We start from the raw sequence: 27,927 nt of genomic DNA, 5'->3' as shown, positions 1-27,927 counted from the left end.
ACTCTGAGTGAGATGGAGAGCCACCAGAGGGCTTTTTTTTTTTTTTTTTTTTTTGAGATGGAGTTTCACTCTTGTCGTCCAGGCTGGAGAGCAATGGTGTGATCTCAGCTCACTGCAATCTCTGCCTCCCGGGTTCAAGCAATTCTCCTGCTTCAGCCTCCCGAGTAGCTGGGATTACAGGCGCCTGCAACCAGGCCCAGCTAATTTTTGTATTGTCAGTAGACACGGGGGTTTCACCATGTTGGCCAGGCTGGTCTCGAACTCCCAACCTCAGGTGATCACCCACCTCAGCCTCCCAAAGTGCTGGGATTACAGGGGTGAGCCACCGCATGCTATACTAAAAACATACTAAAGTGGAGAAGATAAGAAGTTAGGATGCTTACTGTAATAAACAAGGTAAAAGTTATGGTGGCTTGGACCAGGGTGGCAGCAGTGGAGATGGGGAAAAATTGTTAGATTCTGGATATATTTTGAGAGTAGTCAAGATATGTTGATAGGTCACATTTGGGGTGTGAGAAACAGAGAGAAGTAAAAGATACTTCTATTATAGTATTTTTAGCCTAAGGAACTGGATGCTTGTAATTAGAATTGAGATGAGGATGCAGTGAGAGGAACAACTTTGGAGCGGATAATAAGAAGCTCAGTTTCAGAGAGGTTAAGTTTGAGATTCCTATAAAGATATCCAGCTGGAGATGTTAAATGGGTCATTAAATATATGAGTCTAGAAGTCAGAAGAGAGGTTCTGGCTAGAGATAAAAACTTGGGAATTATCATCATGTAAATGATACAAGACTGAACAACCAAGCGAGTGAGAAGAGGTCCAGAAACTGAGTCTTAAGGCCTTCCAATGTCGACAGTTTGGGAAGGTGAGGAGGAACCAGCAAGAGAGACCAAGGAGCAACAAGTGAAGTGGAAGAAAAGACAAGAGAGTGGGATGAATCTTCATGCATGTGACTTTTTCCAAACATTTATTGGGTATTTTGTATAAATAAAGGCAGAAGCTTTGTCTTTCTTGTTTGCCACCGAATCTCTTGTGCTTAGCAGAGTAGCTGGTACAAACTAAGTATTCAATTATCTGCTGAATCAGTAACATCAGAGGGTGTGAACATCTTTATGGTTTGATATGTTGTATTCAGATTGCTTTCCAAAAGGGTTATACTAATGTACCAGTTTACATGGGGATAAGTAATGTACCTTTTACCATAGGCTTGCTCACAATAAAAAACAAACAAACAAAAACAAACAAATGAAAAAACACATTAATTCAAAAGACTAAAATGGCAACTCACTATTGTGTAAAATTCTTCGGATTTCTAATGATGCTGAACTATCTATAATTATCTATGTTCCTTACAAGATATACTTCCTTTGATGTGAAGTACCCATCTTCATTGTGAATGGAGTCTTGCCTTTTTTCTCATTTCAACTGAGTACTTTTCACACTTACTATAAATATTTTATTTCTTTCTTTGGGGATTTATTTTAGAATATTCAGAATTTATGCAGTTATTCTCAATTTTCTATTAAATTTCAAAATGTAAAATTTTCTTATATGGAAAATGTATTTTACTATCATTCCAAATAACGTCCAGAATTCTTACTTCTACAATGGCAGTGTTATGGGTTGAACTGTGTTCCCCCAAAAGATATGATGAAGTCCCATAACCTAGTACCTATAATTGTGACCTTATTTGGAATATAGTCTTTGCAGATGTAATGAAGTTAGGATGAGGTCATTAAAATGGGTCCAAATCCAGTATGACATGACCAGTGTTTTTTTAAGAAGAAGAGAAGAGCCGGGCGCGGTGGCTCAAGCCTGTAATCCCAGCACTTTGGGAGGCCGAGACGGGCGGATCACGAGGTCAGGAGATCGAGACCATCCTGGCTAATACGGTGAAACCCCGTCTCTAATAGAAAATACAAAAAACTAGCCGGGCGACGAGGCGGGCGCCTATAGTCCCAGCTACTCGGGAGGCTGAGACAGGAGAATGGCGTGAACCTGGGAGGCGGAGCTTGCAGTGAGCTGAGATCCAGCCACTGCACTCCAGCCCGGGCGGCAGAGCAAGACTCCGTCTCAAAAAAAAAAAAAAAAAAAAAAAGAAGAGGAGAAGAAATAAAGAAACATACTGCGACAAGACAGCCATATAACAATGGAGGCAAAGATTGAAGTGATGCATCTACAAATCAGGAGATGCCAAGGATTGCCAGCAAATGCCAGAAGCTAGAAGAAGCAAGGAAAGATTCTCTTCTCCAAGTTTCAGAGTCAACATGGCCCTGCCAACATCTTGATTTTGGATTTCTGGCCTTCAGAACTGTGGGACAATACATTTTTGCTCTTTTAAGCTACTCAGTTTGTGGTGCTTTGTTATGGCAGTATTAAGAAACTAATAGACAGTGTAATGACATCTCCAACACAGAACAACAAGAAAAATAAGAAATATCAATAAACTTCAATAAAGCCAGGAAATACATGAAGCTGAAGCTTTAATTCATGAAGGTAGATTATAATGTATATGGAGACAGATGGAGGAAGATGAAACCCAAATATCTGCAGAGAGTAATACTGACAAACAGCAGCAAATCTGCCCCCACAGAACCAAATAAGGATTCAGGAGCTAAAGGCATTTGGTACAAAGGAAGGCATGGGCATGAAAACAGAAGACTTAAAGGTTAAGTCTGGATAAGGGGCAGTTAGAACCCCATTCTCCTCTCCCCTACCTAGTAAGGTCAGGCAATGACCTCCCTCCCACCTCTGTAGGAGACTGGCAGTTTTATTCTCCAGAGAATCTAAACCCCACACTTGGGATACTAGTCTGAGCTGAAAACACAGATATCCATACTACATGGCGAGAGTGCCCCAGGCAGAAGATTCAAAGATCCTTCTTTAGAGAAACTAAACATTCCTAGAGAAAATGCCTATAGATTCTAACATTTGGGGATTTCCTAAGTAAAAAGTTATCATTCCATCATTCTACAGTGAAACCCACAAGTCAATAAGTGCCCATGGATATAGATATAGCACTTCCCATCAGTTTCCCCCTCATTCGAAAATATGAACAGAAATACTACTAGACAAGAAAAGAAAGCCTCCAATATGAAAGACAAGAGACTACAACTAATACAAGAAAGAAGGTCAGAAAAGAGACACCAGAAACAAAACAATTTTTTTTTCAAAAATAATATAATTACCCATCATCTCAAATATTCATCATTTCTTTGTGGTGAGAACATTTAAAATCTTCTCTTTTATCTATTCAGAAATATATATTAGTATTAACTATAGTCACTGAAACTTTGCATCCATTGACCAAAGTCTCCCCTTTCCCGGTACAACCCTGTCCAGCCACTGGATATGAGACTTAGCTGATTTGATCATTCCACAATGTATACATGTATCAAAACATCAGATTGTACCCTATAAACATATACAATTATCTGTCAATTAAAAATAAAATTTAAAAATACTATAATTATCCTAAGAGAGATAGGAGAAGACAGTGCATCCATGAAATTAGAATAGGATGCTATTTTAAAAAGGCATGATTAGAGGGAACTGAGAATTCTTAGAAATTCAAAATTATGACAGATGAAAAAAATAAGTAGAAGAGCTCAAAAATAAAGTGAGGAAATGTTCCAGAAAATAGAACAAGAAGACAAAGAGATGGACAAGAGGTGATAAAAGACAAGAAAATTGGAGGACCAATCTAGGATGTATGAGAATAAGAAAAAGGAGCTCCACAAAAGGAGTCAGAGAATATGCTGGGGAAAAATTATTACCAAAGCAATAGGAAACATTTTCTGGAAATCAAATACTCGAATCTCTAAATTTAAACGGCTCATTAAGAAGATGGCAAAATGAAAAAAAAAAAAAAAAAAAAAACCCCACATCAAAGCAGTTCACTGTGAAGCTGTACATTATTAATAATAAAGAGAATGCCTTAAAAGTTTCTTCAACATATTGTGGCAGAGCCTACTGCTTCCCAGTACACGTTTCCCTTTTTCCTTTTAGTAACAGGATCCCACGAATTTTGGCAAGGCAAATGGCTTCCGAGTTAGAGACATTTCTTAGCCTCCTTTGTAGCTAAGAAGGTCTGCATGACTAAGTTTTAGGAAGACAGCAAAAGTGATATATGCAACTCCCAGATCTTGTTTTTTTTTTCTTTTTTGAGACGGAGTCTCTCTGTCGCCCCAGGCTGGAGTGCAATGACATGATTTTTTATCACTGAAACCTCTACCTCCCTGGTTCAAGCAATTATCCTGTCTCAGCCTCCTGAGTAGCTGGGACTACAGGTGCATGCCACTATGTCCAGCTAATTTTTGTATTTTTAGTAGAGATGGCATTTCACCATGTTGGTCAGGCTGGTCTCGAACTCCTGACCTCAGGTGATCTGTCCGCCTCGGCCTCCCAAAGCACTGGGATTACAGGTGTGAGCGACCGCACCTGGCCCAGATCATGCTTTTGTAACAAAGCTCCTTGCCCTCCATTTTCCTGCTAGCCAAAAAATGGTAACAACTACAGCAGGTACTCAAGACAGAGATGGAAGTCATATCTTGAGAATTCTGAATTGCCCTGCTTAGCTGGAAAACCCAGTGGAGCAGAGTTTCCTACTTGGTCTGGCTATTGTGAGGAATAAACTTCTATTTCATTTAAGGCGCTGTATATTTGGGTCCCTTTGCTACTGTAGGTATGCTCTAGGTAGTAGAGAAAAAAAAAAAGGTTGAAACTGTAGGGTCATTGAGAGAAAGATATTTGTCTATTTCATTCACTGCTATCACTCTCACACCTAGAATAGTGCCTGCACATATCAGGCATTTAAAAATTATGTACAGAGTGAATAAATGAATAGTATTAGACTTTTCAGCAGGAATTATGAAAGGTAGAAGACCGTGGAGGAAAATACCTTCAAGATTCTGAGTCAAGTTACTTTTTACATTCTATATCCAGCTAAACTATTAACAATTAAACGTATAATAGGCTTCCACAAAAGAAAACAAACAAAAAAAGGTGTAATAGGTTTCCATATACGCAAGAACTTAAAAAGTTTAGGTCTTATGTATTATCTTTTCTCACGTAGCTACTAAAGGAGCTACTCCTATCAAAATCAGGGAGCAGAAAGAAGATGAGGAATCAAAAAGCAAGGATCCAACACAGGAGGGAGGCAAAGGGAACTTCTAGGATGACAATGAAAGAAAGTTCTAGGATGACAGCAGGGTCAATACCTGAGTAGCAACTAGTCCAAACTGGAGCAGGGGTACAAAAAGGCACCAGGACAGAAGATTCCAGGAAGAAAGAAGGGAAAGGGAAAGGGAAAGAAAAGGGAGAACCCTGTTAGGTTCCCTGATTGGCCTGACTTTATGGAAAACTGCTATGAAACGGCGTGGAAAGGTGCTAAACAAACATACAAACAAACCTAAACAAACACACAAACAAACCTAAACATTGAGGCAATTATTAACTCCAGGAAACAGAGCTATACAAGAAAGGAAGCATAGCAGTGAATAATACTTGCCCCAAATGTGGTAAGTATAGACAGGGTAGAGCATGAAATTCTCATCCACCATAACAGGAGATCAGTAAACATTGTCTAAAATTAATGACTCAAGAGAGAATATAAAAACATAATTTAGAAATGTGGAAGTGTCCTTGGAGAAAAGGAGTGGGGAGACTTGAGGTAGAGAACCATTATTGTTAATTTCATTTCAAGTGTTTCAGTGCTATTTCCCTTTTAAATTCTATTAATATGTCACTTTGAAAAAAAATTTTTTTCGGTAGGAAGGACAGGGTCTTGCTATGTTGCCCAGGCTAGTCTTGAATTCCTATGTTGCCCTGGCCTCAAGTGATCCTCCTGCCTCAGCCTCCCAAAGTGCTGGGATTACAGGTATGAGCCACTGCATGGCCAGATAAAATTTTTTTAAACTAAAATTAAATATAAAATTAAGCATTTAAAAGACTAACCTTATTTTTCTCATAAGATAGGGAACCTTGCTACTGTGTATTTTACTATGCTCGGAGCAGATGTTCTCCAGATTGGGAGAATTATACCCAAAGGTGCTGTATTCATTTTTGGGTTTTGTTTTAAACAAATGACCACAGAGAGAAAGTTAATAGCATTAAAAGTTGTAAGTTATGAAATAATTAGGAATGATAGACTAGTACTAAAAATATTGCTTTAATTAAATAAGATGATATAAAAAAATAAGTGATTGAGGATATCCTGGGAACCTGATAAACATTTAGTATATTATTCCCAGGGAAAAATGATTTGAAAAGGTTAAGGAAGAAAGACAACTGACATGAAATTACTATTCCTTCTATGCCAAGCAATATTTTAGGTGTTCCCTTTTTTTTTGAGATGGAGTCTCACTCAGTTGCCCAGGCTGGAGTGCAGTGGCCTGATCTCCGCTCACCACAACCTCCGCCTCCTGGGTTCAAGCAATTCTCTTGCCTCAGCCTCCCAAGTAGCTGGGACTACAGGCGTGAGCCACCATACCCAGCTAATTTTTGTAATTTTTTAGTAGAGATGGGGTTTCACTATGTTGGCCAGGCTGGTCTTGAACTCCTGACCTCATGATCTGCCTGACTTGGCCTCTCAAAGTGCTGGGACTACAGACGTAAGCCACCGTGCCGGGCTAGGTGTTCTATATAGTTATTTCATTTGATCCTTAACAAGTGTGGGGAAGGTAAGTAATTTCTTTAAGGCCATACAGCCCTTAGAACAGATCATAAAAAATGATGAAAATAAACTATAGTGAAGCTTAAGTAGTACACAGTTGTAAGCAAATAATTAAATTTATTTATAACTTTTCTTATTCTTTAATATTGCCAAAACCCAAAATAAATATAAATTTAATCAACCAGATTATTATCTTTACAGTCATTTCATTAGAATCAACTTAAATCTTACTTACTTGAATGTGGCAAAAGCACTGGAGCAAAGATGCTATTGCTGCCTATTGGAATAAGAAAAATTAATTTGAAAAGGAAGGTAACAGGTATGGTATTATTTTTTAATTGTTTCCATAAATAATATGTAATACATAGTGCAGAATTTTATCATAATCTTTTGCCATGTTAGTTTTTAAAAAAATTAACCCAGAACCTTCTGTACCTAGAATGGTTTTCCTTCTTAGCATTAAGTAGTTCCCCCTCTATCACAGAATTTATCTACTTGTTTTCTTACCCATCATGTATTGCTCCCTTTAGACTGGTAGTGGGACCCAAAAGGTACTGAATAAATCTTTGTTGAATGAATAAACTAGAAGATAATATTCATCAACAATGCACAAATTATGCTTTACTTCTTGTATTAATCACTATTTTCACATTTAGATGTCGCTTTTCACGCTAACATAGTTTGCAAAGGATTCTATAGTTCCCTAATTAAAATGATAAGAATTATCTGAGACACAGGATTCCTTTTTTACCAAATGGTTTACATCAAATACTTACCACAGGAGCTGTTGAGATCCACATCTAAAAATACACTAAGGTCTGAAGAAGCAGATACTGGTGGAGTAGATGGTGTATTTGGAGAAGTTGGTGCTGACACTGTTGATTCCAGCTCAGTTTCAGCAATCCGACTAAAGCTTATTTTACATGGTTCTCTTTCTAATGGTGTTGGGTGACCTCGTAAAGTACCTGAGGTAGAGCCATGTCGGCCTGTGTTAGGCCTTATTCCAGGAGATTTCAAGGAGAAAGTTGATTTTCTAGGCTGGGAAAAGCAAACATGATTTATGTCACAAATTTGCATAGACAGCATTTTGTTTCTGTGACTTAGAGCTACCTTATGAGTCTTATTAGTTCTTAAGCGTGCAGTCCTTCAGTCTGCAATGATAGCCTGTATCATTCTAGTAGAATCTTCTGGATTTGACTGGCTTAATTTTAAAATGAATTTGAATATAAGTAAGTCTCTTTTCAGCGCTGCAGAAAAAAATTTCTTGAAAATTTATGTGAAAATCACATTTTGCTCCTAAAACATACAAACCTAAACTTCTCTTTGAAAATATCTATATAAATTTTACAAACATTTACTGGGAACATAATTTATGAAACATGCTACATGCTTCAGAAAAAAAAAAAAAGATCATTTTTTTCCTCTTCCTATACTAAATGATCAACCTCTACATTGGTGCTTTAATAATCTTTGGAGAAAATTCCTATCATTGTCCCCCCCCGCCACCTCTGTCCCATTTTTCAAGTTCTGGCAGGAGTAATCGAATAAAAAACACCGAACTCAGACCAGAAAACTTGAGTTAGGATCTCAACTGTGCCAATATCTAGCTTTGCAGCCTTGAAAAACTTATTTAACCCCTTGGAATCTCACCATTTTCCTTTGTAAAATGAGAGTAAGATCTACGAGGGGTTTTCAAAAACTGCATGGCAAATGTCTATTATGAAATAACTATGTATGACTTTTATTTTTTTCCATCAAAAAATAAACTCATACTAACTTATTATAACATGTCTGAACAGTACCTAGTTTGAGATGCTAAGAAGGATAACACATCAGTTTGTAAAGAATCCCTATCAGAGGAACATGAATTCTGCTAAAATTGAAGCAAGAACAAATACCAAATTTATGATGATGCTTGGGTGGAAGAATGGGGAAATCACTAATATTTTATGAAAAGTTTATGGGGACAATGCCCCAAAGAAATCAGCCGTTTACAAATTGATAACTTATTTTAACAAGGGATGAGATGATATGGAAGATAAAGCCAATGGTGGCAGATCATCAACATCAATTTCTGAGGAAAAAATTAATCTAATTCCTGCTCTAATTGAAGAGGACTGATGATGAACAACAGAAACAATAGCCAACACCACAGATATCTCAACTGGTTCAGCTTACACAATTCTGACTGAAAAATTAAAGTTGAGCAAACTTTCCACTAGATGGATGGCAAAACCATTGCACCCAGATCAGCTGCAGACAAGAGCAGAGCTTTCAATAGAAATGTTAAATAAGTGGGATCAAGACCCTGAAGAATTTCTTTGAAAACCTGTTAACAGGAAATGAAACATGGCTTCCCACTATCATCCTGAAGACAAAGCACAATCCAAGCAATGGCTACCAAGAGGTGGAAGTGGTCCAGTCAAAGCAAAACCAAATTAGTCAAGAGCAAAGGTTGGCCAAGCACCGTGGCTCATACCTACAATCCTAGCACCTTGGGACGCTGAGGCAGGAGGATCCTTTAAGGCCAGGGGTTTGAGACCAGCCTGGGCAATATAGCAAGACTCTGTCTCCATTTTTTTTTTTTTTTTTTTTTTTTTTTACAGGCCAGGCATGGTGGCTCACACCTCTAATCCCATCACTTTGGGAGGTCGAGGCAGGTGGACCACTTGAGGTCAGGAGTTCAAGACATGCCTGGCCAACATGGTGAAACCTCATCTCTACTAAAAATACAAAAATTAGCCACGCATGGTGGCACACACATGTTATCCCAGTTACTTGGGAGGCCGAGGCAGTAGAATTGTTTGAACCTGGGAGGTGGAGGTGACAGTGAGTCGAGATTGCACCACTGTAGTCCAGCCTGGGCGGCAGAGCGAGACTCTGTCTCAAGAAAACAAAACAAAAACAAGAACAAAAACAAAACAAAGGTCATGGCAATAGTTTTTTAGGATGCTCAAGGCATTTTTCTTGTTGACTTTGTAGAGGGTCAAAGAACAATAACATCTGCTTACTACGGGATTCTTTTGAGAAAGCTAGCCAAAGCTTTTGCAGAAAAACAACCAGGAAAGCTTCACCAAAGAGACCTTCTCCACCACAACAACGATCCTGCTCATCCCTTTCATTAAACCAGGGCAATTCTTTTGAGAGTTTTGATGGGAGATCATTAGGCATCCACTTACAATCTTGACTTGGCTCCTTCTGACTTTTTTGTTTCCTAATTATAAAAATATTAAAGGGCAACCGTTTTTCTTCAGTTAATAATGTAAAAGAGACTGCATTGACATGGTTAAATTCCCAGGATCTTTAGCTTTTTGGGGATGGACAAAATGGTTGGTATTAGCACTTACGAAAGTGTCCTGAACTTGATGAAGCTTATGTTGGAAAATAAACTTTATATATTTATGTTTATTTTTTAATTCCATCAAAAAAATGTATCTTTTCATTCCATGTTTCCATGAACTTTTTTTCATTCTTTTCTTTTTTTTTTTAGATGGGGTCTCACTCTGTCACTCACGTTGGAGTGAAGTGGAGTGATCTTGGCTCACTGCAACCTCCGCCCCACAGGTGTGCACCACCATGTCTGGTAAATTTTTTTGTATTTTTGGTAGAGACAGGGATTACAGGCGTGAGCCACCACGCCCGGCCTCTATGAACTTTTTGAAGTCCTCTCATATATCACACAATTGTGAAGATGAGATATCATGAAACTACCTGACTTCCTGCTTCACTCAAAGTTGGTTTGTGTTTTTATTTCCTTTTATATCTTGCTTCACTTTTAGCTACTTAGAATTCGTCTTCTACTACTTCTGTTGCCACTGCAAACTCCTGCAGTAAATGGAAACTGTAGCATCAAATTCTAGAGACAGAGGTGGGTTCCAGAGGCAACTATGGACCATGGAGCCCAAATGGCAGAAGTCATATCAAGTCACAAGAACCAAAATATATTTGCTTACTCCTTCCCAGGTCTTTTCATTTTTGTTCCATTCAGCTACCTGTTAAGTTCTCACTTTCTCACACCTTTTTGTGTTATTTTAGGAGAGATCAAAAGTAGACACATAAATAAGCAGTACTAAGATAAGGCATAAACCAGATTTTATCAAAAGGCTGACATTTCCCCCACAGTATATGTAATTTTAGAAATAATATATTACTGCAAACAAAACACCTATGAACAGCCATTCAATTACATTTTTAAGATAACAAGTTGTTAAACATTGAAAATAATATTTTTAAAAACAGAACACTTGCTTCCAAAATTATAAAAGACTTACAAATCGAGGTGGCTGTTTGCAGTTTCGAGGTTCAATTTCTAGTGACTTGTTGAACAAATAATCTGTAAATTCTTTTTCAGACGCATTTCCCATGGGGTTAAGGTTTTCAAAGAATCTCTGCAATTAAATATCACAAGTGCATATATAATAAGTATATATTTTAGATGTTATTAAAATAAGATCTCATTAAATTTTTTTGCTGAAAATTACTTCATTATTTAATGCTAAAAAAATTAACACATTAAGAGATCACAATATCTGAAAAGTTCACAAGTGTTGCTTATTCCAATCTCTTTACTTCTGAATAAGATTATATAATTTCTGTGGAAGTTATATTCTAGTCTTAAAGTTCTCTTAAGAATATGAGTTTTCATTTATTATCGTTTTAATGGCTCAGTAGCAGCACTATTTATTCCTTAGGAAACTTTATTCCTACTCACTGTAACAAATGATCATCACCAGAAAGCTACCAAAAGTGTTTAGAACAAAATTATGGTTATAATCCACAATGAAGTTTTGATAATCAGAAAAAAAGTGGAGATAAATTAGATTAAGGTCTGTTAATCCAATTTATAGATCATTCTTGATCATTTATAATTATTCTAGAAATTTCTTTTACTCTAAAAGTAGTCATTTAAATTACTTTAAAAGTAATTTCAAGAATGATTATAGGCCGGGCACGGTAGCTCACGCCTGTAATCCCACCACTTTGGGAGGCTGAGGTGAGTGGATCACCTGAGGTAGGGAGTTCAAGACCAGCCTGACCACCAGGGAGAAACCCCATCTCTACTAAAAATACAAAATTAGCTGGGCGTGGTGGAGCATGGCTGTAATCCCAGCTACTCAGGAGGCTGAGACAGGAAAATCACTTAAACTCAGGAGGCAGAGGTTGAGTGAGCCGAGATCATGCCATTGCACTCCAGCCTGGGCAACAAGAGCAAGACTCTGTCTCAAAAAAAAAAAAAAAGAAAAAGAATGATTATAAACTTAAACCTATCTGTGCTAACTTCTAGTATAAAAAATGTTTTTATCTGAGCCAAGTCATGATGGCTTACACCTATAATCCTAGCAGTTTGGGAGGCTGAGGCTGGGGGCACTGCTTAAGCCCAGGAATTTGAGACCAGCCTGGGCAATATAGTGAGACCTCTCCTCTTAAAAAAAACCTAATAAATAAAAATTTTAAAATTCTGCCTTTATCAAAAAGTATTTTAAGCTTAAATTTAAGTTTTAACGTAGAAAATTTAGGTGATTCAGCACTGCCAAAAAAGGAGAAAAAAAGAAAAAGAAACAGTAATCTTACAAACCAGAAATATCATTGTTTACATTTAAATATTAGACTATCTTCCAATGATTTTACTGTGCATGTATATATGTATTTATAATTATTAATATATATAATTTATATATATTTTCCTGAAAAACTGGAATATCAATTTTAATCTTTCTGAAGTTTATATTCAATTAACTATTTTCCATGTGGTTTGCTTTTCTTTTTTTGAGTCTCACTCAGCCTTCCGAGTAGCTGGGATTATAGGTGTGCGCTATCATGCCCAGCTACTTTTGTATTTTTAGTAGAGACGGGGTTTCACTATGTTAGCCAGGCTGCCCTTGAACCCCCGACCTCAGATGATCTGCCCGCCTTGGCCTCCCAAAGTGCTAGGATTACAGGTATGAGCCACCGCACCCAGCCAGTTTGCTTATTTTACAAAATACAAATTTTAACTCTATAGTATTTAATCAGATGGCTATTTCAAAATGTAATAATCTCCATATAACTAGTTATCCATATAGGTACTTTCTAATTTTTTGCTATATAACAATTATTTTTATTAACTCCTGTATTATAAATTTTTCTGTACATTTTTTATGATTTCCTTAGAAAAATTCCTTAGCAGAAAATTACCGGATTTAGCTTTATTTAATTTTGAAGTGGTTTAGAAGCATATATTAAAATGGTACTGGGTTTTAGCTTTAGCAGTAGGCGAAATGAGCTTTAAAGTTTCTAGTATAAAATTATTCTCATTTTTCGGGCATTCTGCCAATTTCAAGAAAATTATATTACTCCTTTAACAATACTGAAACAATGTGTTCTTATGTCCAGGTTAGCTAAATTAAATCACATTAGCCATTAGTAATTAAAGGATTTCAGAAAGTCATAACAGCAGTGTTCTTGATATTCTCATCCTTTGCTCTATTTTTAAATATTATTTATTTAAGTATGATTTGTCTACATTTTAAACGTATTTTTAAACTTATTTGTCTACATTTTAAACTTATTTTGACTCAATCATATAGAAGACATTTCCTCCCAAAAATGCTTTAAATGGTGGTAGGAACCCCAGACCACACCACAAACACCAATTAGCAGGTATGTTTCTGAGATATGAATACTAAAAGTACTATTTCAAGTATACCGAATTAAAGTGTAACATTATTCCTGTGGGGGCCGTATTTCCTTAGCCTCTGAAGCCCCACATCACAGAGGGCGGGTTCAATGGTGAGAGGGGATGAAATAGGTCACCATCAGTAGGTTCCCACCTTGTTTTTTTTTTTTTTTAAGAGCAAGTATCTATCTTTTTTTTTTTTTGAGATGGAGTCTCACTCTGTTTTCTAGGCTGGAGTGCAGTGGCACTATCTCAGTTCTCTGCAACATTTGCCTCCTGGGTCCAAGTGATCCTCCACCTCAGCCTCCCGAGTAGCTGGGATTACAAGCACGTGCCACTACACCCAGAAAATTTTTGTATTTTTAGTGGAGACAGAGTTTCACCATGTGGGCCAGGCTGGTCTCAAACTCCTGACCTCAGGTTATTCGCCCACCTCAGCCTCTCAAAGTGCTGGATTTATAGGCGCTAGCCACTGTGCCCAACCTATCATTTTTATAAATGGTATGCTTTAGGTGGTCTTTTTCTTAGGACTTTAGGGTACTTTGTTTTGAACTGGGAACAAAGAAGTTACTATCTCATAATCTAGGAGGATGGAAGTAATGGTGGATATTTTCACTCAACATGCCCAATCTGCATGCAGACTATGCCTAAAAAGTTTAGCACAATTTTAAATGTGACAGGTGAACTTATTCTGGTTGATAGTTATAAGGTGCTCCCAATTTCAAGTAAGTATAATAACATTCGTTTAACACAAACATAGTATCATAGTTTAATTTACAAGGTTATTTCATATTTTGTAGTACTATAGAATCAATATTACACACTATTGCTCAAAATAGAACATCAATTGAAAGGATGTGAGAAAAATCATCTTCTGCTAGGCATACACATACCACTTTCCTGACCCTTTTCCTGTTTAAACACAGTGTTCTTATGAAGAAATGAATTATATATCATTTTGCTACATGTAAAATATCTAAAATGGCTATCAATCAAATCTAGCAGTGATTTTTCTTTTTACTGCATGGACATCATTCTACTTTGTCATTCACTTTTTATGGTGTAGCTCGAACCAACTACAAAAAGAAGCAATACTTTCAAAAGAAAGTACTTAGTAATAATATTAACAACTACAGATAGTGTAGAATGTCTAATGTTTAACCTGCTATCTACCGATTTTTTTCTATTATTTTCATAGCAAGACAAACAGCATAACATGTAATTATGATATTTCTTATAGGTCACACAAGATCTAAAATGATTTTTTAAATTTTTAAATTTTTAATTTTCATGGGTACATTGTAGGTATATATATTTGTAGGGTGTATGCGATGTTTTGATACACGCATGTAATGTAGAATAATCACATCATGGAGAATGAGGCATCCATTTCCTCAAGCATTTATTCTTTGTATTATCAACAATCCAATTATACTCTTATAGTTATTATTTTTTATTTTATTTATTTATTTATTTTGAAATGGAGTCGCCCTCTGTCACCCAGGCTGGAGGCCAGTAGCATGATCTTGGATCACTGCAGCCTCCACCTCCTGGGTTCAAATGATTCTCCCGCCTCAGTCTCCCAAGTAGCTGGGATTACAGGCACCCGCCACCATGCCCGGCTAATTTTTTGTATTTTTAGTAGAGACGGGGTTTCACCATGTTGGTCAGGCTGGTCTCAAACTCTTGACTTCAAGTGGTCCTCCCACCTCAGCCTCCCAAAGCCCAAAGTGCTGGGATTACAGGCGTGAGCTACCCATGCCCAGCCGATACTCTTATAGTTATTACTATTATTATTATTATTATTATTGTTATTATTATTATTATTTGAGACGGAGTCTTGCTCTGTCACCCAGGCTGGAGTGCAGTGGCCTGATCTCAGCTCACTGCAAGCTCCGCCTCCCGGGTTTACGCCATTCTCCTGCCTCAGCCTCCCGAGTAGCTGGGACTACCGGCGCCCGCCACCTCGCCCGGCTAGTTTTTTGTATTTTTTAGTAGAGTCGGGGTTTCACCATGTTAGCCAGGATGGTCTCGAACTCCTGACCTCGTGATCCACCCGTCTCGGCCTCCCAAAGTGCTGGGATTACAGGCTTGAGCCACCGCGCCCGGCCTACTATTATTATTTTGAGACAGAGTCTTACTCTATCACCCAGGCTGGAATGCAGTGGCGCTATATCGGCTCACTGCAACCTACCCCTCCCAGGCTCAACTGATTCTCCCACCCCAGACTCCTGAGTAGCTAGGACTGCAGGCACCCAGCACCATGCCCAGCCAATTTTTTTGGGTATTTTTAGTAGAAACGGGGTTTCACTATGCTGCCCAGGCTGGTCTCCAACTCCTGATCTCAAGCGATCTGCCCGCCTCAGCCTCCCAATGTGCTGGGATTACAGGTGTGAGCCATAGTGCCTGGCCTCGTATAGTTACTTTTAAACCTGCAATTAAGTTATTATTGACGATAATCACTGTGTTGTGCGATCCAATAGTATGTCTTATCCATTCTATTTTTTTTTGGTACCCGTTAACATGTTCTCTTTTAAAGATAAGCAAAGAAAATATTTACCCTCATATCTGGTTCTATCCGTAAACAGTAAGGCTGATTCTGATACTGCTGAATTTCTCCAGTAATTTCAGCTACTTTCCTCCTCTTACTGAAATTGATTAAATCTTTCCCTTTCTTTTTTAAAAAATCATTATTCCCTTCTTCGGTCTTCAGAATATTTGTTAAATATATTCCTAGTAAAAAAAAAAAAAAAAAAAGAATTTAAAGAAAAGTTATTTAAAATTTTATTTAATCAATTATTTGGGAAAAAAACTGAACTAGTAAAGTTGAAAGACATCCTATACTATTCAGCAACTCTACTACTAAAATGTTAAGTCTCTGATAAACAATCATAACTCTCCATAAATAATTTTTTAAAGAAAAATAATTTAAAATAAAAAGAAAACAAAAGCTACTGGCTTACACAAACAGAAAGGTTGCTAATCTAAGAAATGGCAAATTAAGATTTTCTAAACCCTAATTTCACCAAGCGCAAGTTATGTTAAATCTATTTTTACCAAATGTTTTAATATTTGATTATAAATATTTAATGCCAAGTATCTTAAGTGATTATTAATCAATAAATTAATTCTAAGTCAAATTTGGTTAATAATCTATAGGCTTATAAACTATGTTTTTTCAGAGCCTGTAATTTAGATAGAAAAATAATTACTTCTCACTCATGAACAATAAAAAAGTTTTTAGTTCCTTTTTCATGCATAATTGCTGATTCATTTAAATTGGTGGTTCTCAACCGGGGACAATTTAGTCCTCCAGGGGATATTTAGGAATGTCTAGAGACATTTTTGGTTACAACTCCAGGGGCTATTGGAGTGTAGTAAATAGAGGCCAGGATGCTGCTACAAATCCTACCATGCACAAGACAGCCCATCACAACAAATAATTATTTGGTCCAAAATACCAAAATTGTTGAAATTGACAAAATTTGATTTAAATTTCAATCATACACAACAATATTTTAAATTTAAAAATCACATAAAAGCTTTTAATAAATTAAGGAGAAAGCAAATGCTGTAGATGTGACACAGTTATGATAAAAATAACAGTTACCATTTCATGAGTGTGTCCTATGTGATAGACTTAAGTAGCACAGATAAAATATTTTTAATCCTTATTTATAACAACCCTATGAGATATCATAGTCTTCATTTTATAGATAAGATAATAGACAGTTTTATTATTTATCAATACAGAGAGCTAATAAAAGTAGATGATCTCAGATATAGAATAATGTGCCTCTGAAGACTGCTTTCTTTTGGCTATCACACGCTAACCCTCAAAATATACTCATATTTAGTAACTTACCAAAAAAAGGCACACAAGGTGGATTGATTGACTTAAGTTTTACCAGATATTTTTTAAAGTGATCTTGACTTAATTCCACAGCTTCATCCAAAATTTTCCTTTTTCTTTCCTGCAATGCCTTAAAGTATATATAAATTGAGTATAAACTGTTTGCAATTCAATCATATTTTATAAATGCAAATCTTTAAATTTTATAAAATTTTGCAAATTATCTGGAAAACAATGTTTTAAATTAAGAGGTGAGTGGTATTCCTTTGTACACTTACCTGAAGTGATTTCTCCTCTCTTTATCTATAAATACAAAACCCATAATTTACTCATATAAGATTAAGCAATAAAAACAATTCTACATCATGCCTTGTGGGTCATTTTGACTAGCCAGGGTTTCAAGTCATAGCTGTAGAAGAGGAAAATTATAACCCCTGAACATTCAAATATTTTTCCACTGAAATATCTTTTGGGGCTAAGGGTTGGGGTTTTGGTAAGGAGAAGACAACTATCGGAAGGCAAGAAGACTTGAACAAAAATTTAGTAAATGAAGTAAACTAGAATTTCTTTTATACTTCATTACTAGATCTTCTTATTGAAAATTAATTTTTACTTCAGAAAAAATATACACACACACACGTAAACTCCAGAGCAAACATTATGCTTGATGGAGAACCATTCAGTCAATTTCTTTTAAATCAAGGAAAAAGCCAAGGGGACAACACTGGAGCTTTTATTCAATACTATACAGAAGTCCTAGCTAGCATGGACAAGAAAAAGAAATAAAGAGCTAGGGATTGGAAAGAAAAAAATCTGTCACTATTCACGAGGATATGACTTCCCATGAAGAAGCTCCAATGAATCTACATATAGAATGTTAATGAGAGAATCAGCAATGTTGCTACATATAAAACCAATAGACAAAAACCAACTGCACTTCTAGATATCATCAATAAATAAATCGTGATTAAAAAAATATTCTGGCCAAGTGCAGTGGCTCACACCTGTAATCCCAGCACTTTAGAGAGGCTGGGGTGGGAGAAACGTTTGAGGCCAGGAGTTCGAAACCAGTCTGCGCAACATAGCAATGTCCAATCTCCACCTAAAATTTTAAAAATTAGCTGAGCAGGGTGGCACATGCCTATAGTCTCAGAGACTCAGGAGACTAAGTCCCAAATACTCAGGAGGATTGCTTGAGCCTGGGAATAGGAGGCTGCAGTAAGCTATGATCATGCCACTATACTACACACTGGGTGACAAAGCATGACCCTATCTCTAAGGTCACTAAAAACAAAGTAATTCTAATCTAAAACTAGCAAAAGAGGTGTGCGATCTCTATCAAAACAAAAAAATCCCCACAAAACTTTATTAACTGAGTAAATAAATGAAGAGATAAATGATGTTCATAGTTGAAAAGACTCTTTACTATAAAAATGTCAGTTCTTCACTAATCTTAATTGGATTTAGAGATCCAGTGCAACTCCTATCAAAATGCCAATTTTAAAAAATGAAGCTTAAATTGATTCTAAAATTTATATAGGAGAATAAAGAGTCAAGAATAGGTTCCTCCTGAAAAACAGTAAGATTGGCAAGGATTTGCCCTACTTTTCTCTATCAAGGACTACTATAAAGTTATGATAGTTTAGACAAGTGGCACTGGCACAAGAGTAATCAAATTGATCAAAGGAACAGAACGGAGAGACCAACAAAACGCCCACATATATAGGCATTCAATTTATGACACATTTATTAAATAGATTAATTTTTTTTTTTTTTTTTGAGATGGAGTCTTGCTCTGTCACACAGGATAGAGTGCAGTGGTGCGATCTCGGCTCACTGGAACCTCTGCCTCCCAGGTTCAAGTGATTCTCTTGCCTCAGCCTCCCAAGTAGCTGGGATTACAGGCGCCTGCCACCACGCCTGGGTCATTTTTATATTTTTAGTAGAGTTGGGGTTTCATCATGTTGGCCAGGCTGGTCTCAAACTCCTGGCCTCATGTAATCCACCCACCTCAGCCTCCCAAAGTGTTGGGATTACAGGCATGAGCCACTGCACCTGGCCTATTTCATAATATTTGACTAAGTATTAATACCTTTAATATATAAAGTTCATACAAATCAATAAAATGCAAACATCTAAACAGAAAAATATACGTATAAAGCAGTTTTTCCTCTATTCCCCTCTAATCACAAGCCACTAAAAATAAATAAATACATAAATAAATAAATAAATACATAAATAAATACATAAATACATAAATAACGTTAAAAGAGGAGTATGTATCCTCCCACATTATTCTCAATACTTATCCAATTCCATTTGGAGGTTTGGGGTTTGCTCTGCTTTGTTATACTAAAATGGAATAATGTTATAGTCATTCTGAAGCTTTTCCCCCACTAAAATATCACAAATCTTCTTCCACAATACACATATATCCCATTCACTTTGTTCTACAGCTGAACAATATTCTACAATATAGGTATAAGAGGATGTATTTAATCATTCTCTTATTGATAGACATTCAGGTTGTTTCCTGTTTCTGCTACTACAACTAATGCTGCAGTAACTGTATCTTTGTACACATAACTTTATATTCTGGTGCATTTATTTCTTACAATTCTGGGTCCTAAGGGTATGCATATTTTTAATTTTAACATATATTGTTAGACTGCTTTCCAGAAAGACTGTAAAAACGCACATTCCCAAAGGCAGTATTTACACGGCTGAGTTTCTAACTTGGTATCCTTTAGTTAAAAAAAAGTTTTTCCAGGTGCAAAAGCAAAGGAAGAAACCATAAATGAAGAGACTGATACATGCAACAAAATAAAAATGATAAAACTTCCTTATGTCAAAGCATTATACATTTTTTAAATTAAAAAAGCAGATAAAAGACAAACAGAAATGAGAAAATATGTACAGTCTAAGTTTTAATATCTTTAATATATGAAAAATCCATATAAATGAATAAAATGCAGCTGAGCAATGCTTATAATCCCAGCTACTCAAGAGGCTGGGACAGGACGATCCCTTGAGCCCAGGAGTTTGAGACTGCAGTGGGCTATGATCATGCCACCGGCACTCCAGCCTGGGTGACAGAACAAGACCTTGTCTTTTTAGAAAAAAAAAAGAAAAAAGAAAATCAACAAAATGCAAACACCCTCCCCCCAAAAATGAGAGAGGAAATGAACATATAAATCATAAAGTACCCAATAAACACATATTCAACCTCACTAGTTATTAATTTATTTATTTTGAGAACAAGTTTCACTCTGTTGCCCAGGCTGGAGTGCAGTGGGGCAATCTCTGCTCACTGCAACCTCCACCTGCCAAGCTTAAGTGATACTCCTGCCTCAGCTTCCTGAGTAGCTGGGATTACAAACAAGCACATGCCACCATGCCTGGCTAATTTTTGTAGTTTTAATAGAGACGGGATTTCATCATGTTAGCCAGGCTGGTATCGAATTCCTGACCTCAGGCGATCTGCCCACCTCTGACTCCCAAAAACGCTGGGATTACAGGCGTGAGCCACCGTGCCCAGCAGTGGCTTAAGACTAGGCTGGGTTGGCCAGGTGCAGTGGCTCAGACCTGCAATCCCAACACTTTGGGAAGCCAAAGCAGGCAGATCACCTGAGCCAAGGAGTTCAAGACCAGCCTGACCTCAGGTGATGCACTTGCCTTGGCCTCCCAAAGTGCTAGGATTACAGGTAAGCCACTGCGCCCAGCCTCACTAGTTATTTTTTAAGACACAATTTAAAAATGCAATTTCTGCCCCCCGCAGAGGCATGCGCTACCACGCCTGGTTAATTTTTTATTTTTATTATTGTAGAGATGGGGTTTCCCTATGTTGCCTAGACTGGTCTTAAACTCCTGGGCTCAAGTGATCCTCCTGTCTCTGCCTCCCAAAGTGTTGGGATTACAGGTGAGAGCCCTACACCTGGCCAGAAGCTTTTAATATAGTACATAATACCAAGGGGCATTTATCGTATCCTGCTACAAAACACCTTGGCAAAAGTATTAAAAGTCTTAAAGTATACAAATACTCAGACCCAGGATTTCCACCCCTAGATTATTTCTTGAAATAATCAAGCTCTTACAAAGACTTCTATATGTGAATATTCCATGATAAATTATCACAGAAAAAAATCAGAAATAATTGTCCCCCAATCTACCACTGGAATAAATTATGATTTATCCATGATAGAAAACCATGAAGCCATTAAAACCTTGTTTTTGAAGATAAGCTAATACAAAAATAGAAAACTGTTTATGAGAAAAAGGCCATAAAAATCTATGTACAATATAATCTCAATTTTGTTATTAAAAATATATATGCAAAGTATCTCCCTATTTTCTATATCTCCTGAATTTTCAATAGTAGATGTTAAACACATATTTTATATTTAAAAAATAAAATACTGGTTTTTTTTTTTTTGAGACAGAGTCTCACTCTGTAGCCCAGCCTGGAGTGTAGTGGTGCAATCTCAGTTCACTGCAAATTCCACCTCCTGAGTTCAAGCAATTCTCCTGTCTCAGCCTCCCGAGTAGCTGGGATAACAGGCGTGCACCACCATGCCCAGTTAATTTTTGTATTTTTAGTAGAGACGGGGTTTCACCATGTTGTCCAGGTTGGTCTCGAACTCCTGAGCTTAGATGATCCATCTGCCTCATCCTCCTAAAGTGCTGGGATTACCTGTGTGAGCCACCACGCCTGGCCAAATTTAAGTTTTTGAAATAGTTCTTCCCATATTATTTTATTATGGACTATCTAAAGGTGATTAGGACATTATTTGTATTTTTATATTTAAAATCCTTTGTCATTTGAGACTATCAATCAATGTGTCATTGAATAAATCCACTTGGAACTTCATTACATTTAGGTAAGTACATTACACGGCAGTGTAAGTCTCATATTCTTTATAAAATATTGATATATTTTCTAATATAAGCCTAGGATTCACATATTATATATCACACTCATATATTAACTAATATATCAACATATATTCTAATGTATTTATAACACTGTGTTTAAGAAGCAAGGATTAATTCATAAATAATTTAATAAAAATGATAGATGACAGATGAAATTTCTTTTATGCTAATTTTATCATTCCCAAGAAAAATGAAAATGTTAAGCCTAAAACTTACCTCAAAGGTATGGTCTAGTCTGTATACTGACACTGAATTTACTGCACTGACTATCTCCAATACGCCATTGAAATTATTCAAATCTTGAAAAACTTGCAGAATTTCTATAATTCTACTTAGTACTGCAACCCGTTCTTCAAAATTTTCTGCTTCCACAATGCATCTAACAACAACAAAAATTCGTAGCTTAGAAAAGTTTCTTCACCTCATTTAGAAAACAAGATTATGTGTAGCCAGAATTTTAGCTTAAATATGACTTAATATTATGGCTATTAGCAAGTTGTTAGAGTAAATTAAAACTTACTTTTCAAACCAGAGGGTGAGATTTGTGGTATGGCGAATCATTTTTAATAAATTTGGAGAATTTATTTCTTTATCTTCTTTGGTCCACACACTTCCTACAAGTTCAGATGGTTGAACTTTCCTATGGAATTAAAAATCAGGGCAATTTAATCTATAAAGGATTAGTATTACTTAAAGATCTTCTAAAACTTAATAAGAAAAAGACAATTAACCCAAAAGACAGATGAACACATATATGAACAAGTAATTCAGAGAGGAATAGACCCAAATAGCTACAAACATGAAAACATACTTTATCCCTTACTCTGAGAGAATAACATAAAACCACAATGAAATCCTGTTTTACTCTTATTAGATGAACAAAAGTCTGATAACTCAAGGCCGGGCGCAGTGGCTCATGCACGTAATCCCAGCGCTTTGCGAAGCCGAGGCGGGCGGATCACCTGAGGTGAGGAGATTGAGACCAGCCTGACCATCATGGAAAACCCTGTCTGTATTAAAATACAAAATTAGCCAGGCATGGTGGCGCATGCCTGTAATCCCAGCTACTTGGGAGGCTGAAGCAAGAGAATCGCTTGAACCCAGGAGACGCAGTTTGCGGTGAGCTGAGATCGCACCATTGCACTCCAGCCTGGGCAACAAAAGCAAAGCTCTGTCTCAAAAAAAAAAAAAAAAGAAAAGAAAAAGAAAAAAAAAGTCCGATAATTCCAAATGGGTAAAAATATAATGAAACAGGAACACCAATACGGAAGTAAAAATTGATACAACCGCTTTGTAAAATAATTTGGCAAGATCTCATAGTACTGAAGAGATACATACCGGATGACTCAGCAATTCAACTCTTAAGTATGCATATATCCTAGATAAACTCTGACACAAATTTATAAGAGCCAGGTGCAGCAGCTCATGCCTGTAATCCCAGCACTTTGGGAGGCTGAGGTGGACCTTGGGTGCTGAGGTGGATCACTTGGGGTCAGGAGTTTAAGAACAGCCTGGCCAACAAGGCGAAACCCCGTTTCTACTGAAAATACAAAAAAATCAGCTGGGTGCAGTAGTGCGTGCCTGTAGTCCCAGCTACTTAGGAGGCTGAGGCAGGAGCATCGCTTGAACCTAGGAAGCAGAGGTTGCAGTGAGCCGAGATCATGCCACTGCACTCCAGCCTGGGCAATAGAGTGAGACTTGGTCTCGAAACAAACAAACAAAAAACAATGTTATAAGAAAACGTTTACAAGAATGTTAGTGAAGCATTATTTGCAAGAGTGAATAGAGGCTCCTCATCCAAAGACTGGATAAATTGTGGAGTATAAATATAATGCAACACTACACAGCATCTAAAATAAGCTAACTAGAGCTATATTCATTCACTTGAACAAATGCCAAAAACAATTTAAGTAAACAGCATGTTGCAGAATGACATGTAAGTATATGCAGTTTAAAAAATGTGTGAAACAAGCTGAGGTGCAGTGGTGTGCACCTATCATCCCAGCTACTTGGGAGGATGAGGTGGGAGGATTGCTTGAGGCAAGGAGTTTGAGGCTATCCTGGGCAACCATAATAAGATCCTATCTCAAAAAATTTAAATACAAAAACCAGGCACAGTAGTTCCTCCCTGTAGTTTCTGCTACTGAGAGACTGAGGTGGGAAGACTGCTTGAGCCTAGAGTTTGGGGCTGCAGTGAGCTATGATCATGCCACTGCACCCCAGCCTGCGTGACAGAGTGAGACCCCATCTTAAACAAACAAACAACAATAAAAAACCAGTTGGGCACTATAGCTCACACCTGTAATCTTGGCATTTTGGGAGGTTGAGGTGGGAGGACAACTTGAGGCCAAGATCAAGACCATCCTGGGCAACACAGCAAGACCTCATCTCTATGAATTTTTTTTAAAGAAATTAGCCAGGTATGGTGGTGCATGTCTGTAGTTCTAGCTACTTGAGAGGCTGAGGAAGGAGAATTGCTTGAGCCCAGGAGTTCAAGGCTACAGTGAGCTATGATTGTGCCCCTGCACTCCAGCCTGGGCAACAGCATGAGACTCTGTTTCTTAAAAAACAAAAACAAAAAAAGTGTACAACAACAATGCTATATATTGTTTATGAATTTCTGTGTATGTATATAAATTATAAAAATATAAAGAGAAATAGTAAACATCAAATTCAGGGTGGTGGTGATTTCTTAGGGGAAAGAGAGCAATAAGATTGGGGAGAATTATACAAAGGATTTCAATTTTATCTAAAATGTTTTTGTTGTTCATGAATATTCATTATATTATTTCCTATATTTTTTGAATGCCTGAGTATTTAATTAAAATTCAGACAGAAGAGCAGATTAAATCATTGTATACAGTGAGTCAGAATTACATAATTTAAAAATTGGCCAAGTGCAGTGGCGCACGCCTGTAATCCCAGCATCTGGGAGGCCAAGGCAGGAGGATTGCCTGAGGCCAGGAGTTTAAGGCCAGCCTGGGCAACACAGTGAGACCCTATCTCTATTTTTTTTTTTAACTGACAGGTGGCATTGCCATCAATGGCCTACAGACTTGGTTACTCATTAAAAAAACATTTTTTCATCAGTAGATTTGTGTACGAATAAGTACTTGCTAACAGTTTCTGAAATGTTTTCTTAAAGTGGCTCTATTACTTCACCAGAAATTTAGTTTACAAGGCTGGGTGCAGTGGCTCATGCCTGTAATCCCAGCACTTTGGGAGGCTGGGACAGGTGGATCACTGGAGGTCAGGAGTTCGTGACCACCCTGGCCAACATGGTGAAACCCCATCTTTACTAAAAATACAAAAAATTAGCCGGGCATGGTGGCACACACCTGTAATCCCAGCTACTCAGGAGGTTGAGGCAGGAAAATCACTTGAACTTGGGAGGCAGAGGTTGCAGTGAGCTGAGATTGCGCAACTGCACTCCAGCCTGGGTGACAGAGCAAGACTCCATCCCAAAAAACAAAAAACAAAAAACAAAAAAAAAAAGGAATTTAGTTTACAAATGATGTCAATATTGGGTATTTTTCTATGTCCTGAAAGTAGGTCCACATGAAGTGACGTGCTTTTTTTCTGATGTCCATTCATGTAAAACAATTACATTGCGAGAAAAAACATAATGCAGTACTATTTGCTTTTTTTTTTACCTCAAGTAATAAGTCCCTTCATTTCTACCTATCACAAATCCCACAATATAAACAAAGCTACCTGGATTCTAAATTACTTAAAATATAACGTAACATTTTGAGTCAAGTCTGGTTCTGAATGGCATAGCCAGTGCGAACTAAGCAAATTCTAAAGAACATAAAGTAAACGTAATATAGTAAACGTACCTTACTGTATTACCTATTATCACTAAATTTTATATATTCTTGCTTTTCCCTGTGTAATCTTTATTTAAAAATTGGCTGCTAATCAGGATAATTCTTTGAGAATATTTTTATTTTATTTTTGAGATAGGGTCACACTCTGTCATTCAAGCTGGAGTGCGGTGGCACGATCTTGGCTCACTGCAGCCTCGACCTCAAGTGACCTTCCCACCTCAGGCCCTAGGCAACTGGGACTACATGCCTGAGCTGCCATGCCTGGCTATTTTTTGCAGTTTTTGTCCGACAGAGTTTGCCATGTTGCTCAGGCTGGTCTTGAACTCCTGGTCTCAAGTGATCTGCCCACCTCAGCCCCTTAAAGTGCTGGGGTTTAGGCATGAGCCATCATGCCCAGCCAAGCATATTTATATTTTAAAAGGGGGCTCCTATACGACTCATAATAGTGATATGGAATCAACCTAAATGTCCAATAACAGATTAATGAATAAAGAAAATGTGGTATATATACACAATGGAACACTATTCGGCCATAAAAAAAGAATGAAAGCCCATCATTCAAGGCAACATGGATGAGCCTGGAGGACCTTATGTTAAGCAAAATAAATCAGGCACAGAAAGAAAAACATAACATGTTCCCTTTCATATATGAAAACTAAAAAAATTATGAACTTATGGAAGTAGAGAGTAGAACTGCAGGTATTAGTGGCTGGGAAGGATTGGGAGGAGGGGAAAACAGAGAGGTTGGTGTAGAAAAGTTTTTGATGGAATAACGGTAGTGACATTTTTTGACAGAGAGTTGTTACATGCAAGGCCTGAACCCTTCGCAAGAGCCTGAGTTGTAAATGAGAAAAGAAAACCCATCTCACACAATATTCTATTCATTTAGCTGCTAAGGGCCTAGCATCCATACTAACTGACTTGACTGACTGACCTCAAACTAAACCAAGGTGAGAAAGTATTAGGAGTTGGAGACAGGTGGTAGACTTGAAAATCTTCTTCCTGCCATTCCTCTTGTGATGGATTGCTAGTCCCCATTCCTCTTGTGATGGATTGCTAGTCCTCTTGTGATGGATTGCTAGTCCCTAAATAGTGATATAAGACTTTTACTTGCAGGGCAGACTAGTTAAAAACTGTGCTATGACCTTTCCTCTAAGCCCATGAGAGTAGATGAGGTATTTTTAAGCACTCATGAATAATGTGCAAAATGTTTTGAAAATACATAATGTTCAAGGTTCTTAAAAATAAAGCAGGAAATTAACATTAATTGTCTACCTGTAGAGATCAGACTCCAAAAGTGTCAGCTGACGTGCAATTTCTATTGGATGAAGTGTCATGAGATCAAATGTTTCAAACTGTCCTGGTTTGCTGATATGCCATTCAATTGCTGGAGGTGGACTTTCAAAGGTAATGTTATGGCTTATTCCATTTGCCTGAGCTTGCTTCTTCCTCTTGATGATCTTAGCGATTGACTCTACCCATTTCTTCATAGCTTTCCCTGGAAAAAGAACACATAAACAAAACTGTCTTTTACTTGACACACATGACTACAAATCTTCATTTAATCCTTAACTTTCACCCAGCCTCAACAATTATCAACTCATGGCCAATTTTTATTTTATCTAACCCTAAATATGATAGAACATATATTATTCTGAAACAAATCCAAGACATCATATTTCATTCATATTTAAGTATCTTTAAAACACTATTTAAAGTAGTAACCACAACACCATTATCACACATAAAACTGACAACTTCTTAATACATTGTTATCTTCAAGAATTTTGTCACTGTTCACACTTCTCTCATTATTTTCCTTTTTTTTTTTTTTTTTTTTTTGAGACAGGGTCTTGCTCTGTGACCCAGGTTGGAATGCAGTGGTGCAATCTCAGCTTACTGCAACTTTCATGTTGCAGGCTCAAGCGATCCTCCCACCTCAGCCTCCCAAGTAGCTGGGATTGCACATACCACCACGCCTGA

General features: G+C 37.2%; 1 protein-coding gene across 2 annotated transcripts in view; it reads right to left on the bottom strand.

Moving 5' to 3' along the window:
* SOS2 (SOS Ras/Rho guanine nucleotide exchange factor 2) overlaps nt 1–27,927 on the bottom strand; it is a 114,134-nt gene that overhangs the window by 5,638 nt on the left and 80,569 nt on the right. For both annotated transcript variants that reach the window (XM_031935770.1, XM_023222687.3), the window contains 8 exons: nt 27,220–27,442; nt 22,635–22,754; nt 22,331–22,493; nt 17,195–17,312; nt 15,890–16,062; nt 10,946–11,062; nt 7,451–7,712; nt 6,910–6,951 (listed from right to left, as the gene is read on the bottom strand). In XM_031935770.1, coding sequence (XP_031791630.1) covers nt 6,910–6,951; nt 7,451–7,712; nt 10,946–11,062; nt 15,890–16,062; nt 17,195–17,312; nt 22,331–22,493; nt 22,635–22,754; nt 27,220–27,442 — 1,218 coding nt within the window. The remainder of the gene's footprint in view (nt 1–6,909; nt 6,952–7,450; nt 7,713–10,945; nt 11,063–15,889; nt 16,063–17,194; nt 17,313–22,330; nt 22,494–22,634; nt 22,755–27,219; nt 27,443–27,927) is intronic.

Source organism: Piliocolobus tephrosceles, chromosome 6 (assembly GCF_002776525.5).
Source record: "Piliocolobus tephrosceles isolate RC106 chromosome 6, ASM277652v3, whole genome shotgun sequence".
NCBI classification, from domain to species: domain Eukaryota; kingdom Metazoa; phylum Chordata; class Mammalia; order Primates; family Cercopithecidae; genus Piliocolobus; species Piliocolobus tephrosceles.
This window is presented reverse-complemented; position numbering and strand designations above follow the sequence as displayed.